The 17,771-nt window shown below is 33.4% G+C and overlaps 1 protein-coding gene across 4 annotated transcripts in view; it reads left to right on the top strand.

The window, feature by feature from the left end:
• Positions 1-17,771, top strand: part of LOC148627036 (TPR and ankyrin repeat-containing protein 1-like) — a 73,603-nt gene that overhangs the window by 11,682 nt on the left and 44,150 nt on the right. For all 4 annotated transcript variants that reach the window (XM_088566064.1, XM_088566074.1, XM_088566044.1 and 1 more), the window contains exons 5-14: positions 1,822-2,172; positions 3,516-3,785; positions 4,691-4,941; positions 5,386-5,542; positions 6,092-6,250; positions 7,292-7,507; positions 8,775-9,041; positions 11,533-11,954; positions 13,850-14,021; positions 14,377-14,691. In XM_088566064.1, the coding sequence (XP_088422190.1) occupies positions 1,822-2,172; positions 3,516-3,785; positions 4,691-4,941; positions 5,386-5,542; positions 6,092-6,250; positions 7,292-7,507; positions 8,775-9,041; positions 11,533-11,954; positions 13,850-14,021; positions 14,377-14,691 (2,580 nt within the window). The remainder of the gene's footprint in view (positions 1-1,821; positions 2,173-3,515; positions 3,786-4,690; positions 4,942-5,385; positions 5,543-6,091; positions 6,251-7,291; positions 7,508-8,774; positions 9,042-11,532; positions 11,955-13,849; positions 14,022-14,376; positions 14,692-17,771) is intronic.

Below are 17,771 nucleotides of genomic sequence, written 5' to 3'. Positions count from 1 at the left end.
GCACAACATGTATAAGCAAATGTCAGACATCATTGATGAACAACAGGATTTACATTCAGATGACTAGTATTTGTAAGGAAAATCTTATGGCTACTTCCGAAGAATGTTCATGTTGTTGGTAAAAAAACTTTTAGAGCATTTCTCTTTTATCATTCGTGCAATCGTAAGCTTGACAAGTCACCGTGTTTTGGTGATTAGATAAACATGATCATAGAAATATTTACAGAATATTCTTTGTTTACATATTATTTGCAGTACTTGTATCAGTACCAAACCGACTTAGTGACGTCACGAGCCAATTGGAAGCTATCAGTAAAAATCAATAAAATCTGGCTATGATCTTCCTTCAGATAGGAGAGTTCTGCAAGATGGCTATCCACTTATATTTCAAGGATTTCGAACTGTGCATAGCCTTGAGCATTTTATAAAAGCACATTTTGCATTAAAGGTTATTTATTTTTGTTTATGTGGGTATGATGTATCAGAGCCCAACTTAATGCAAAGGTGGTCTTTCCCTATAAGTACTACAAAAAAGGGTTTTGACTGAAAAATTAAAGGCCAAAAAGGTGCAAAAATTTCCATTTTCTTTAAACTGTAAATTGCTTATTTCTAATGTCTCATTGCAAATTTTAAACTTCTTGAACCACTTTCATTCTTTTCAAAAACATTTTCTGAATTAAAATTTTAATCATTCATTTAAATATAGGGCTGTATAAAGCTTGGATGTTGTGTCTATAATTTCCCCCAAAATGTTCTGGGTTTAACCTCTGTAGTTCTATTAAGCTGAACCCTGCAAAGCATTTATTGTCTAATGTTAAGACCAAATTTACATGTTAGTTCTTTTTGGTATAGTGGTTTCTTTGTAGGATTTTCTTTGACACTTCTTATGTGAAGAAATGACTCATTTGCTCCAAAAGAAAAAGTTACTTCCTGTTACTTATGGCTGCTGTAGTATAGAACTTTTATCAAGCAAAGGTTTCAGGATATCTGAGGGGCCAAAATTTGCCCTATTCCCAATGGAAAAAAGCTAATTGTTTTCCCGAAATGAATTCTAAATTCCCAATTGTGTGTGTAAAAAAAATAGCTGTAAAGTTTGCTGTTCAGACAGTTACAGAACATAAACAGAATTAGGGTAACATAGAAGTGTGACACGAATTCAAATTCGGATATCTGTAAAAGAGAACATCGAAAGGAATATGTTGAACTTTCATTAAAGGTGACTTGTAAAGTCTTCAGAAACAAAAGTGAAAGTTAAATGTGATTGTCGCCATGTTGTCCTCACAAAACAGTAAATTTTATGAGGAAAAAATCAATAAGGGTGAAGCAAATGGAAACAAAAAAGCTATGTTCCTTATTAACGAAGAAAACAAACTGAAAGGCATGAAATATTAAAATTTTGATAGTACTGTTGATTGTTTCAAGCTAAGCTTATGTCTTTGTAATGTAACAATGTTCATCCGTTGTATCAACTCCAACTAATTAAGAACGCATTGAAATGTTTGATGGTTTTATTTCAGGTCATAGTGAGTCATAAAAACAGTATAAATATTTTCATTTTCAAAACTACATATAAACAAAATATTTGATCAACTTTGTTGAAACAGCAATGTTCCATACTTTTACAGGCATTTTCTAGTGAAAATGGTCAGTTAAACAATTCCCAAAATACTGATAAAATATCAATAATTTTTACCATCTGGCCTGAGGTTGCTTTTCCCAATTTACCAACAAAAAAAAGAACCTGGTAAGCATTAAAATTTTCCATCTTCCTGTGTTTCCTTTTGTTAAGATTTCATATATAGCTGTTTTATTATATTACAGGGGAAGTTCTCTTGACTGAAAGAGATGCAATTCGGAGTCTCCCAAATGATATTGCCAGAGTTAAAGTGGTACAACGACTTGTCAGCATGAAATCATGGGAAGCAGTGAGTTACCTTGTAATTGGTGAATCCTCAGGGAACAACCATGTTCTGGATAAAGCTTTTGAACATCTAGACTTTTCTTTCATTAATGTTGGAAATCTTTTAAAAGAAAGTACAGACCTTCAGTTGAGAAACTGGGGGATAGATTTAGCCATTGCATTACTTTCAAAGGGAGCCACCTTCCATCAAATGGAGTTGAATCTTGGCAAGGCAGCTATACATATTGGTGTTTCATCAGCATTACGAACAGGTAGTATAAAACTTATTGGGTAAAAGTTATTTTTACTCATGGTTGATAGGTATAGATTTCTAAGACTGGCCTATTTTCACTTGCATTGCATTTTGTTATTTCTGAATTTTTTAAGTCATATTTGGAAAAGATTTTTTGAATCAGGGATGAAAGTTTTCTGTGGATCTGCAGATTTACACTTTTTTGGGGCAATTTTGATCATTTTTGAGATCAGTGTAAATTCAGTGAGAAAATTTTAGTGGGGGTTGAGGTCTGATTTTCACGATTTTTTGCCCAGTTAGCCCATTCAATAGGCTTGGTTGTGTCTCTGATTAATTACAATTCATCCAGAAAAATATGTCAGTAAAATTGACCGTTTTCTGGATGATTCTTGGCATATTCAAACGTGCCTACACGGCTTTGTAAACATTGTAAATTAGTTCCGTAGTGAATACCCTTATCAGATTCTGGTAACAACTGCATTGTGAACCAGTCCAGACAGGTTTAAAAATAGAAGTTGTTATCTCGGTGGTGATAGGATTATTTTTAAAAAGGAACCAGTTGACATGGTTCCTCATGGGTTAACAACCTTTCTGGAAGAAAAGTTACAAGGAACGAACATGTAAAATGAAAATATTAGATAAAAAGGACATACTTAATTGAAGGAGATCAATTTTTGTCTTGTTTCTCAAAGTTTCTTGATTTGACAATTTTAAATTGTATAAATATAAAAAAAATCCGTAGTTTGCATTTTTTTTTTCAAATAAATGCAAAATACTGTAAACAATACTCGGATCATGCCAAAAATGGGCTTAAAAAACCTGAAATCTCTGGATTATTCAGGGCTTTCCCCTTGGCCCCACCAGGTCAGATCTTCAGATTTTTCAATAAAAGTCACTGTCATCTCTTTGCAATGAATTGATTGAAATGCAAGTTTTTTTTACGTCTTTTATTATATTCCTTCATGCATACATTTTTCTATGAATTTTTTATAATTACCCATTTTTTGTTAGATGTGTCATGGTATAATGTTGTCTGCCCAGATGTACAATATCTTAAATGATTTTAGAGATTTATGAAGTTACAAAGGCGGAGACAGGCAAATTGCATTGTTGAGCCCAGTTGTTATTTTTAAGATCAAATACAGTGCCTTTTAATAATATCTTAGACAGGTGTAAAAATTAGTTTTCATGAGCATTTTGTAGGCATGTGATTAAGGACATGAAAGTTTAAATGCTGAAAACATGAAATCTCGACATGAATTACTCAGACAAGTTAAATCAGCTTTATTGATTCATTAAATGTATTTTCAGCAGAAAATATATTGTTTTTTTAATATCAATAATTATCATTTAATTTTCCAGGCAGCATAGAATTCTTGAAATTCCTTTTCTCAACCTATATAGACAGCACAGCAAAGAAAGACATGATTGATGAGAATGGAGATTCAGCTGTTCATGTGGTTGTTAAATCAGGCAGATCTAATTCAACCCTAGGTGAAGGTATCCTCAGACTGCTATTAAACAATGGATGTACAGCTTACCTTAAAGATATGGATGGAAAGATACCTATAGAGTACCTGAAACCAACAGACCAAGGATATACACTTCTACAGACTTTAAAACACAATGCTGGTAATAATGTAATGTGTGAAACTTCTATCAACCAAAACTTTTAAGGTCATACAGTTAGAGCTGTATAAAATGAACATCTTTTATTGTTATTATTATTATTATTATTATTATTATTATTATTATTATTATTTATAAACATGTCTATAACAGAACCCCTTTTGACTTTAGAATTGGTTTGGTTAAAATGGATGTTTGGTTTACCTAAGTTAAAAATGTTTAAATTGATTTAGAAATTAATATTGCATAAACTCAATTTTCCACACTTTTTTTGTCTTGAATGCAAACATTCACTTGATATTTGGTACATTGCTTTACCATGACAAATTACAGTTCAAGTTTTGAATTTTGTTCTGGTCCTCTGATTTTTAGCCAAGTTATGGCCTTGAAGTTAATTTCATGAACTCAGTTTTTCCACACGTTTTGGGTCATGCTTGCAGATAATCATTTGATGATTGGTACATTGCTTAATCATGACAAACTACTGGTCAACTTTAAATCTGTTCCCATCCATTGATATTTTGCTGAGTTAACGGTCATTGGAGTTAGACAATTAATGCAAAAATTCTGTTTTTGCACTTTCTTTCATCATGCTTGCAGATGTACATTTGATAATTAGTACAGTGCTTAAACATGAAAAGTTATAGATCAAGCTTATTTTTTTTCCACTCCTTTGATTTTTTTTTTAATGAGTTTGAAAATTAATGCTCTGTCTTTCTGCATTTTTCTTGTAACAAATTATGTATGATGTTTGCATTTTGTTCTCTTCAACAATTTTTTTTCAGTTGCAGACTGTATATCTATGCAAAACTCTCAGAATGCTTGTTACTTTTATTATACATATAGAAATAAACTTTTATCTTCTACTCTAACACTAATTAGTATACAGTATGTTTAACATACTTTAGATGAAGAAGTTAGGAAACAGGTAAACATCTTTAAAAACAGTGGAAATCAGGCACTGAAAGATAACAATTATGGTAAAGCCATTCAGATGTACACCAAAGGGCTGGAAACATGTGGAGATAACTCTTCACTGACTAGAGAATCTGCAGTTCTGTTAACAAATAGGTCAAATGTCTACAGCTCCATGGGAATGCACAGAGAGTCACTCAAAGATGCCAATGAAGCAATCAGGGTGGATAACTCTTGGTTTAAGGTATTGTCTGGTTTGCATTTGGTTGATCTAACTGTTATTACTGAATGTGTAAGTCTGTCTCTGATACATTTAGACTGAAATTTTGAAAACTTTTATTTTAGAATAATTAAGTTGTGACAACATCTTATTAATATTATCAGCCATCTCCATTGACAATGTTATACTTACTGTGGCCTCTCGGATGAAGAGAACAAGTAGAGTATTGAGGTCTTTACAGAATGTATTTCAAGTATCACATATTGCCCAATCAGGCTGGCTGTAATACTGGTTATTAATTCTGTCTGGATTATCATTATTAATACAGACATGATTTTTCCTTGTTTATAATGGAATTCTGCATTTTTTTCATTCAGGATTTAGCCATTATGACTTCAGTTATTATAGTGAATTCAACACAACAGATTTCAATTTTCTTATGGCATCATATTTTTTAAACAATTTCAGGGATACTGGAGGAAAGGTCAAGAATTGAAGCAGCTGAAACAACAGGTTGAAGCCTATGCAACATTTCTTGAAATGTTAAGATTCTGTACAGATGTTCAAACTCAGGATAAAATCAATTTCATTTTCGAGGCAGCTATATTATTTAAAGACATTCCAGGTGAAATATCTGTAAAATACTTAATAACTCTTTCCAATTAACAGGTTTTAATCAAGTGACTGTTTTGACTGAAATTTTTACATTGTTATTGTTTTGTTATTCTGTCAGCATTTGGTAGATATATTCTGTATTGATATAAAAGTGAGCACAGGGAGGATTTGTAGCTTGGTGTTCTATCTGTCATGTGTTAAAGTTTTAATTCAGTGTTTTTATACGACTGCACAGATTTGAAAAGAAGGCCAAGCATCATATGTAGATTAATGTGAAGGAAGATAATTTTTGTAAGCCTGTTAGATGAGTTAATTCATCTAAAGGCTTACATGTTTTATCATCTAATGGCAACTGCACCTAAATTGTTGAATGGATTTTGATGAATTTTAATAGGAAGGTTAAGCATTATTTGAAAATGTGCATGAAGGGCGATTACATTTGTCAGTTCTTTCAAGATAGATAATACCTAGCCTAACAATGTGAAAAACTTCATGGTTTGTATTTGAAACCTCAATATTGTTACGTATGTTGTTGTTTATTTAAATCATTGAATTTCAGATCATGATAGAAGAGAAAAATACAAGTTACTTGAAGAGGTAGACATGGACTTATGGGCAGCCGTTCTGAATAAATTGTCTAGATCTGCTGACTGGGTGACCATACAATTCTTTGTAATGGGACTTTCTACTTCTCTTTCACTTCCACCAGGTTTTAGAGGTACGAGTGAAGACAGCATCAGAATCTCTTTAATTTGTAGGCTGCTCTTTAGATTATAATTGATGTCCATAGTGGTCAAATTTTATATAATTTTGTTCGATTTCAGTCATTATGTAATATGTTGATATGTTTCCATTCACATTTTAGTTAAGAATGTTTTCCTAACTCAGCTTATGTTTGTATAAGGGCAATCATGGATTGTGTTTACAGTGTGGCTGTAATTTTAATTAAAATTAAATTAAATGTTTTTTATTAAAAACATGGCAGATTTTAAGAAACAGTTTTTGTGAGTGCAGTATTTCTAAAACAATACATTGCAGGGAACAAAGTTATACTCAGTGCTTTATTTCAAAACAAATAACAATATATTTTTTTTTCATAAAGGTTAACAGATAATGAATATTTTTGTTAAAAAAATCAAATTAAACATGAGTATCAGATTTAATACTATTAACTTGGAAGTTTTCACAAGGGGTATATTTGCAGTCCCAAAATATCTGAACATGATGGAGGGACCTTTAGTTTTTGGAGGTTGGACTGGGAGCTTGGACCAGGAGGACTTGTAGGGTAACTTTCTGCCTTGTGGGAAAATCTTATTTTATTGGTTAAGTAGTCCTTTCCTTAAAAAGTCAAATGCTGAACTACCAATGGAAGAATGAAAACTCTTCAACTGGCCCAAATCAATTTATACAGGCCACAATCTACAGGTTTTAGACAAGTACTGTTTCAGTCCTCTGCCTGTGATTTTTTCATATTCATGATTTTTTTTTTTAAAAGCACTCTACAAAAGTTTTCATGTTTACAGAAATTTATTTACTTATGTGTATTATTATCTATAGTTCATAGTTTATATGACTCTTTGTAAACCTTTCCTTTGGGGTAGGGATTATTTTAGTTTTTTTTCAAACAATGGACTTAACAATGAAGCTGAAGAAAATATACTAAAAAAGCAACTCTAAAATAAGACTCCTTCTTATACAGAAGCTGACTCCAATTCATGCAAAATATGTATTGATTAGATACAAAATACTATTGTTTCAGGAGGAGGTATAGCATCAAATGCTGACACAAGTTCAATGAGTTTCGGTACAGTGTTTGAGTTCCTGAAGTCTGTTAAGCACATGGGACTTACAGAGAAGTGGCTTACACCAACACTGTCAGTTTTACTGTATAGACATGGAGATAATTACCTTAGTTTTAAAGCAGATGAACAGGACACATGTGTACATGCTGCTGTCAGATATGCCCTCATCACAGGTACAATTATATTTATATCCCTCTTTAAAACAGGAGGTATGCTCCAAGAGTCCACAAATTTTGACAGCCTATGCCTGTCTTTTTATCAAACTTCAGCAGACATTTTTGTCAGTCTTTTTCACGCTCAGACTGAGAATAAACTTAAAAAAAAACTTTTTTTTGTAGCTATTTAGAGATAAATATTGGGATTTGTGTTATTTCATCACATACTTTGTCTTTTACAAAATATCTGAATGAGTGAACGAATTTGTTTTCCACCACACATGACGCCCTAACATGTAAACAAAACATCATATCTCATGGACTTTTTTATCACATCGGCAAACGGCCAAAAACTTCCGTGTGATGAAAAAAAAAATGTTGATTACTTGTAACAAGGAGTTAAATATACCTATATGTAAATCCTTGCTTATGAAAGAAAATCGAAAATATATTTTATATATTGATTTAAATGGGTTGTTGACTTCAGTGTTTAAAAAATTCAATCAATGAATTCATAATTACAAACTATGACCGATTGATGCTCTCAGCACCATTTACTTTCGCTATCACCAAAAGATCGGTGGGAAAATGATGGATTTGTCAATCCGTTTCTTAATTAAATCAAATAATAAATTTATGAAAATTCTCTGAGTCACTTCAATTAATTCGTTTATGCAATGGTGCTGCATGTGTACCATTAATTCAATTATGCAATCGCTAATCGGTAACAGGTAATTCAGTCTCAGGTGGCTGCACATCAGCTAAAATTGACACACACCTGTCAATTAATTTCCAATAAACAATTAGGAGACAGGTAAACAGGATGTTTATACACTAATACAATTATGCAAACTGTAATTTACAAGAGTTGACAATTTTGGTTGTGTTAGTGGTCTTTTTGCCATATACTTGAAAGCTTCACTGTACTGTATTAGAAATTATAGTCTTCCTGCAACATGTCAATTGGGAGAACTTCAGTGAAACCTGTCTAAACACTGATAATCTAAAAACCTGTCTAAATCAAACTGATAATCTGAAAACCTGTCTAAATCAAACACTGACTATCCATAAAGCTGTATAAATCTAACACTGGTGATCCAAAACCTGTCTCAACCAAACCCTGATAATCCAAAAACTGGTCATAACCAAACCCTGACAACCCCAAAACCTGTTTAAACCAGACACTTTTTAAAGTACCTATAACCAAAATGATTTGATTTACACTTGTTTCACTGTAGTAGGTTTATTCATGATGATCAACATTGTAATGTTTGTTACATTTTAGGTGGTGAGTCAGTCATACAAGAAATACCTATCTCAGGTACCCCCTTCCGTGATGAGTATCTAGATGGGAGGAGAGAGAACCCTTACCATGTTATCACCAAACATAAACATACAACCAATCTTGATGTTATGACGAAAGTTGCTAAAGTACTGATTGATAAAAGATTTACCTGCAGTATGATGGACACCGATGGTAAACTAGCTATTGATTATGTTGACCAGGATTCACAGAAGATTCTATTTGACATCTTGACTAAAGTTACATGGAGTAAGTTCAACTTAAGGCCTAATAATAAAAGATGTGTGCTTCCTATTAACCTATCCACCCATTTTTCAGCTAAATCGTGTCTGTTTTTTATTTTCCAATAAGCACTGTTTAAGTCTGAATATTTCTTCCTTTAAAAAAATCCCTATCTACCCTCCCTATTTTTTATATGACATCAACAAATTTTTTTCAGTCCTATAATGGTATCACCCTGTCATCGTTGGCATTGTTTGTGTCAGTTAACCTAAATTTATTTATGAAAACTTGAGTAAAACTTCAAATCATCTTGAAATTTTGAGGAATTGTTCTTAAGAATATGATGGAGGGACCTTTAGTTTTTGGAGGTTGGACTTGAAACTTGGATGAGGTGCACTGGTGTCCTCTGCTTTTCTAGAAACACTGGCCAAGTTGATCATAAAAGTCAAGTCTGAGGTAGACAAAAGTAAGGAAAACTGACAATTTGAACAAATCAGTTCTCATGGTTCAGATGTACACACTTTATCTATCCACGAGTTCATGATGATGCCCATTAACTTCTGTAGTGGTGACTTCAATCTTGTAGCAACATAATCATATTAAGACAATTTTATACAGGACTGGCTCATCTTTGACTGTTTTGGAAGTAAAGGGGTACAAAAATGGGCCATGCCCAAAATAATCAACTTTTTTTTATTTATGGTCTGATTTTAAAATTTTTTGTTTTTAATTGGATTCTTTTTAAAAATCCTGCCTGCATTCAGACTTACTTTTTTTAGCTCACCTGGCCAAAAGTCAAGTGAGGTTATGCCATCACTTGGCGTCGTCATCGTTGTGGACAAATTTTCAAAAATCTTCTCCTCTGAAACTACGAGACCGACAGGTCTTAAACTTGGCATGATTGTGGAATGGGGTACCCCTGGCGTGTTAAATGCTGGGGTTGTCAGGCTGTATTATGGAAAGCCTGACTGCAAACCATAGTGGTGCATGTTAAAGAATCCAGCTGTGGTATTCGATAGGAGTAGGAACCTTTGCGCTCCACCACAGGTTGCTAAAATGCCCGACCCTACCCATTCCTCCCTTTTTCTAGTGGCAATCAAAATTTCTTTACCCTATTATCCTTGTGTCCCATCTCATTTTTCATTTTATCAACATTTCATTTTCATTTTATCATCCATTTCATGTTCATTGCCTGAATATAGCTGAAATATTGCTCCTCGGGTGTTAATAATCAATCAATCAATCAACTGATGTAGGAGTTACGGCGCCTGAAACAGTTTATTTTGGCATTTTTTTGCATGTGCAACTTTGAAAATCTTCTTCTCAAAATCCATTGCACAGAATTCAATGAAAGTTGACATATATGTTCCTTAGGGTACCCCACACAAAATGACAGTTGGAAATTTCAATTAGTGAAGAAACATGGCCGCCGCAACTAACAAGAATAGAACATAGGGGTCAGAAAGCAGTTTTTTGCAAGTAACTATAAAACTGTTGCCTTTAACAAATTTCTGGCATGGGTAATATTGTTCAGCATCATAAGACAGACCTATGCGAAAATTTTCAAAATCATTTATTGACTGATGTAGAAGTTCTGGCCCCTGAAACAGTTTGTTATAAGGATTCAAAGAGGGCCATACTCCAAAAAATTGTACTGGATTTTTTAAGAATATTTCTGCCCGCATTTTTCAGTCAGTTTTCAGATATCTCTTATGGTGGGTCAACGGTGACAAACCCCCAAAAATCAACTTTTTTTTATTTGATTCCTAATGAAAATCCCTGCCTCTTTTTTTTTTTAAGATTTCATATATCTCTTAAGGTTTATTAATAAATAGGGGTCTAAGGTGCAACAACCCAAAAAATTGACTTTTAAATTTTGGTTCAATTTTATTTTTTTTTTAATTAGTTTTCAAATTTTGTGCTATATGGTGTCCAAACCTGTAATGAACTATAAGTCTATAGCTTAAGCATGTCAAAAACCTATATTGTGTCCACACTTGCCCAACTGATCTGGGTTCAACCACTGCAGTCTTATCATGCTGCTCTCCATGACACTATTTAAATGTATAACAGGTAACTAATATTATGATTTGTGACCCAATGCTAATTGAAAAGGAAGCATGGAATTACTGTATCCATTTGAATGATTTGGAAATACATTGATATAGCATTTTACTTATACAATATATTTATTAATTCTGAGGTGTAGAAAATGCATTTTACTTTAAAATTACGAGATTCCATAATGATATATAAAAACAATATTAGAATATTTATAAAATGGTACATTGTTCAATTTTTCCATCTAGCTAATTTGGATTGAACTGGAATTGTAAAAAAAATTATATGGCAATGTAGTGTTAAAATATGCACTCAGAAAAAGTTTCTTCATAAAAAATGCACTATAATCATCATAGATTAAATTAAAATACAATTTTACCTGATTTGTTTATGAACTTTTTTAGGTTGGAGATAATTTAATGTAATTCACTTGTAATTTTGTGGTGTTTATAAATAGAAGTGATTCCAAGGTCACAGCAGAGTGCATCAAGCCAAAAACCAAAGGAAATCCTGAAGCCCAAACTAAACTTACCAACTAATAATGGCATGCCACCAAATGATAATCAAGATATACCAAAACCTAGTCAAAAAGGAGATCAAGCTACCTCAATCAAGTCCCAACCAAAACCTGTAAATCCATTGGCTCTTAAAGATATAGGCAATATTGAGTTTAAAAGTGGTAATTACAAGTTAGCAGCATCACTATACACAGAAGCCATCCAACACATGACAGCTGAAATACTGCAGGTTCAGAAACAAAATCGTGATTTAGCTATACTGTATGGGAACAGGTCTGAATGTTATCTCAAGTTACACATGTTAGATGAAGCCATGAATGATGCCACGGAGAGTGTTTCATATGATGGCCATTGGTTTAAGGTAAAGTGACTTTGTTGAGTTCCTATGTTTTTTGTTACCCAGTTTACATATCTTTGGTACTTATGCCTTAACAGTAGTGTCAGGCACAGAGGTTCAAATTCACCTTAAAGAGAGGAAGGTCCTGGATGTTTCAAACCAATGGTCCACTTTAAGAAAACCAGAAGTCCACAGTAAAGTGTCAGTTGAAGGTGTTGAAGGTCATGGACCCAAGTAAATGAAAGTTCACAGGTCCCTAGTCAGTGGTTGAGGGTCCTGAACTTCAGATTTTAAGACTATTAATTTGAATACCTGCAAGAAACATTTGTTTTATTGTTTTCATTTTGTGTATCATAATTCTAGTTATGTGCATGTTAAAGCTCCCTTTCAATGAAGTACAAATAAAGTTGCCATAATCATGAAACTAGAGACATATACCCTTACTCTGAAGGAAAGGCGGTATAATGTCATACCCTCGCTCTGATGGAGAAGAGGTATATTGTTATACCCTTGTCCAGGTATAACAGTGTTTCTATGTTTCTGTATAACACTTTTTAACCTCACAGTTTTTTTCAGCAACTACTTATCACAGCAGCTTGAAATTTTAATACATTCTTCCTGTAGGTATGCCATATGATGAGATTTATTTTCGGAAAAATTCTGTGACAACTTCCTGTTTATCGAGGACTGTTTATTATACACACCTCCTTTAACTGGGTGTGTATAGTGATGGGGTGTCCGTCTGTCATTCCGTCTTTAACAAATATTTCTGTCCTAGATATTTTGTATATGGATAAAGCATGATGACTTGTACTGTATCTCCCCTTTCCAGCTTTCTAGGTCATTTTCTTCCTGTTTTCGGAGTGACGTAGGATTTTTACAGGTGAGGTATTTGAAAATATACTGTCACAGATTTCTCAGCACCAATTGGAAGGAATGGTAAGATTTTTGGTATATGGCTTACACGTGATGACTTGCACAGTGTCTCTCCTTTCCAGCTTTCTAGGTCATCTACTTCCTATTTTCCATGTGACATAGAATTTTTACATGTGTGGTATTTGGAAATTTTCTGTTGCACATTTCTCAGCTCCCTTTGGAAGGAATGATCAGATGTTTGGTGAAATAGTGATTATATGAGCTTTTAAGATAGTTCTATATTTAAATTACAGCTTTGCATAACATATAATTTAATTTATTGAGAATGTCTGTTATTAACAAGAAACCATGAAGACACTGAGGACATTCACTCAACCTGAAACACTTCAAAGATTACATTTACATAGCACATTAGTATATAACAAGAATGAATTTTGATGATAGTTAAAAGAGACAATGACCCAAATAGGATAAAAAAAAATATCTGAATATCATTGACACACTTATTCCCCAAAATTCTATTATTTTTATTTTTTTTTTTTCATTTCGTTTGTGGGGTGGGGGAGGGGGTCATACCTAGCCTTCAATTAAGATTTCTTAGTATATGGTTATTTTTGGGAATGGGGGGTAAAGATTTAGTGAGCATTTCTCACATTTTTTCTACTTTTTTCACTTTTTTTTTGCAAGTTGAAATTTTGGTCACATTTTTCTCAGCAATTACTAATCATAGTGGCTAGAAATATTTATACGTTCTTCCTACAGGTATGCCATAGCAGGAGTATCACTTGTGAGCCATTGCTCACAGATTTCTTGTTCATAACTTTTCATCAATGAAAATTATTTAACATTTCTAGTTATCATATATCAAAATGCATCTAGAATGGTTAAATGCATCCAGAATGGTGAAGATTAGGGTATTAAGAATAACTTGACACCTGAAAAAGTTTGAAATATGGTTTCATTCTTAGGGTAAAATAATATATCTCAAATAATGACTTTCTATCATATGAGTAAATGTCAATAACATGGCTTTTTGTTTGTAGGGTCACATGAAAGTAGGAAAGGTGTTGGGAGCCCAAGGTATCCATGAAGGTGCTTTGCAGGCCTACACCAATGCTTTGAATGAGCTTTCAACAGAACCATCTCCAGAGAAATACCAGAGAGAGATTCTCAGTAGTTACTGTATTCACTACATGAACTTAGATAGATACAGCTGTAAGTTGGCTTAATTTTTTTCTGTCATGATTTAAACAGTTAAAATGTCAAATGAGCTATTGTTTGATCCCAGTTACTTAATTATGACCAATTAGAAATAATCCTGTGTCCTTTCATTCGTCTGTCCATAATATTGGTTTTAAGAGTTGTTCTGTCAGAATTATTTAAGAAGATAATAACATTAAATAATTGAATCTAGCACTTTGACACTCAGTGGACAGGCACCCATTTGTTTATTTTCTCCTGGAGTATTGTTTATTTTAGACAGGCACCCATTTATTAATTCTCTCCTGGAGTATTGTTTATAACTATCATAGATCTTTTTATTAGTAAAAATCTTGTTTATAAATTTCAGACCCACCTGATAAGAAGGCAGATGTTAAAGTCAAACCTCACATATGGGCAATGGTGACTTATGATTTCATTGCCAAAGGAAATTTAGAGATATCTAAATTACCTTACATTCAGTTCCAAATCCATGGAATACCAACTAATGTGAGAGAGAAAGTAAACTTACAACCACTTTGTGTTTACCAGTGTGTCCAGAGATGTAGTTGGCTAACTGACCTGATAGAGTATTTCTTGAGTTGTGGTTCTGATGTGAAGACAATGAAGACAAACCCTGATGATAAATATTTTCATTCCACTGTAAGGCTGACAGTAGCTTCAGGTAGATAGTTGAATTTTTTATTTACAGTTTTTCCAATGCAGAATTGGTACTCAAAAATGCTACTCACCAACACTATAGACGCTCTCATGTCACACTTCTAAATGGATTTGTATACAACCACAACAATCTTGCTTGGTTTTTAAGTTATCAATAAGGGTCATCTATGAAGTTGTGGTGGCATATATGCAACCAAATATCTGGTATGAAGAAACAAGTTGGCATTCCACCATTATTAAAAAATGGTAGTCTCATTACTGATGAGATGGCCAAAGCGGACAAATTTAACAAATTTTTTGTTCTTCAAACTGAACTGAATGACTCTAACACTCATTTCCCAAATCCTATCATATGTGATAATGAGCTTACCAAAATTGTTATTATTGAATCCGAGGTAGAAGAGGTACTCAAAAACCTTAATACTGGTAAGGCATCTGGCCCTGACTTTGTCAGTCCGAGACTTTTGACGACTGTGTTTTACGAATTATAAGGTCCATTATGTAGATTTTAAACTAATAGCTCTTGAAGTTGTTTTTTCCCAATATGTGGAAGAGAGCTAACGTAACACCAGTTTTCAAAAACGGCAACATGCGAGAGGTTAGAAATTATTGGCCTATTTCTTTACTCAGTATCATATAAAGTGTATGGAACATTGCGTATACAAGCATATAAATTTTTACCTGAGAGAAAATCGGATCATCACTCATCACCAAACTGGCTTTACGTATGGCGATTCAGCTGTGAATCAGTTAATTGACATTTCTAATTTGTTTGGGCAAGCCTTGGATCATGGTAAGGAAGTTCATGTCGTCTTTTGTGACATATCTAAGGCATTTGATCGTGTTTGGCATAACAAATTATTATTTAAGCTACAACAGTTCGGACTAAACGGACGCCTGTTACTTATCGGATCGACTACAACGCGTTGTTTTAAACAGTGGTTTTTGTGGTTGGAAACCAGTGAGAGCTGGGGTTCCGCAAGGATCTTTACTTGGTCCATTATTATATCTCATTTTCATAAACGATGTCGTTGATGACATTGATGCTTATATTAAATTAATTAGCGATGACACTAGTCTTTACGTTATAGTGGAAACTCTGATGACACGGCACTAGCATTGAATAGAGATATTGAAAAAATCCACCAGTGGGCTTCACCATGGCTTATAGGGTTTAATCGTAAAAAGAGGGAAGCAATGTTATTATCACGTAAACATGTCAGACAAATACATCCTGCTCTACAGATGAATAATTTCGATCTTCAAGAGGTCTTCAATCACAAGCATTTAGGGGTTTACTTTTTGGGCGATTGTTCATGACATGATCATATTGATTATATTGTTAAAAAGGCGTATTCGAGGATCAATGTACTTTGGCGTGTGTGTTTGGTTCTCGACCGTTTTTTTACTTTGGAAAAGATGTACATGTCATTTATCAGACCTATTCTAGAATACGGAGATGTAGTTTGGGACAGAGGGTTACAGATTTTGATTAACAAGATCGAAGGTATTCAGATAGAAGCAATGAATGTCATAACTGGTGGTACCAAATTAATATCGTTAGACAGCCTATATTGAGAAACCGGATGGGAAAAGCTCGCAGATAGAAGGCGAAAGCACAAGCTTGTGATGTTTTATGTGATGATAAATGGTGACACACCTGAATATTTGTCAATCTAATGATATATCAGAGATTCGAACAAGGACATCCTTGTATTTGAACTATTTCCTGCCGTCCACTATTCGATTGTGGAATAACCTTCCGATCAAAATGCGCAATTCCAGATCATTACATGTCTTCAAAACACTTTTTTTGCCTTTCGAACAAATGCTGATGGCCATTATATTGTAACATTGGAAGGAGGTTAGGTCAGGTATTGCACACCAGGTTGCGAATGAACAGTAGTTCACTCAACGAACACCTGTTCAGACGTAACCTTGTGGGTAGCCCAAACTGTGTTGATGGACAAATTGAGTCGAACAGCCATTTTTTAATTGAATGTAGTATTTATTCTGATTTACGACGTACCACTATTCACGCTTTGAATTTTCAGTTTGACATTGATATTCTCCTAAATGGGTCTGATGCTGTATCAACAGATCAAAATACTAAACTTTTTCTGAAGGTGCAATCCTATATTATAAAGAGTAAACGATTTGTAAACGCTTAAAAATATAATTTGTGTACATGCTATCTTTTGAGTGCATTTCATCTACTTTTTACATATTTTTTTTTACTATTTTTTCCTTTGTTTTTTTTAATTTTTTTAATTTTTTTTATCATTATTTTTTTTATTTTTTTTTTTTTTTTATTCTTTATAATCAATTTTCTTTCTCCTTATATTTTCTTCTGTAATTAATATTTCCCGAATAAGTTAACCCTTTCCAACTTCATTACACATATAGTACATGTATTTGTAAAAATTCCAGAGAATGCTTCTGAATGTATTGAGATGTATTTTTTCCTTTATTTGGAGACTGATTAGCATAAGCCATATGGCTTGTTTCCGAATCCTTGTGTTTTTTTACTACACTGTCATATCATTTATAATTTTGACGTATTCTTTGAAATAAAATATGTTTAAACTAATAAGAGTCAAAATTAAAAGTGAATCCAATAATGTATGGGCAAACCTGTCTTAAATGACCTGAGGAAGAGTAAAATCATGGTCATATAAGACAGGTGCTCTTTATGTAGGGGTTAATTTACAAAGAATGTACCACATACGGATATTGCAGAATACAGGTGGTCGCTGTAAGTTTTATGGTGTATAGGTTTTTGGCCATGAAATGTTAATGTCTGAATTCAAATATTAAAGTTCTGTGTATGTCAGAAACTTATGCTTCGTCAAAAATGCAATCCCAAGCAAAGTTAAAAAAGGTATTTAGCTGGGATATAGTTCCCACACATCACAGATTTAAAATACTAGTAGACCACCACAGCAGCCAAGTCCCAAGTACAAGTTCTTTAGTCAGGTCTTCAGAAGTCTGGACTTCATCACCCATTCCAGTTGGTAAGTACCCTAAATACAAACATAATCCCTGTAAAGGGTAACAGTGGGCGACCCTTACTTAAGTAGTCGA

This window comes from Perna viridis, chromosome 1 (genome assembly GCF_037379345.1).
Source record: "Perna viridis isolate PV_CMFRI_1.1 ecotype Kerala chromosome 1, ASM3737934v1, whole genome shotgun sequence".
Taxonomy (NCBI): domain Eukaryota; kingdom Metazoa; phylum Mollusca; class Bivalvia; order Mytilida; family Mytilidae; genus Perna; species Perna viridis.
The sequence above is the reverse complement of the archived record's forward strand: the minus strand, read 5'-3'. Positions and strand labels throughout refer to the sequence as shown.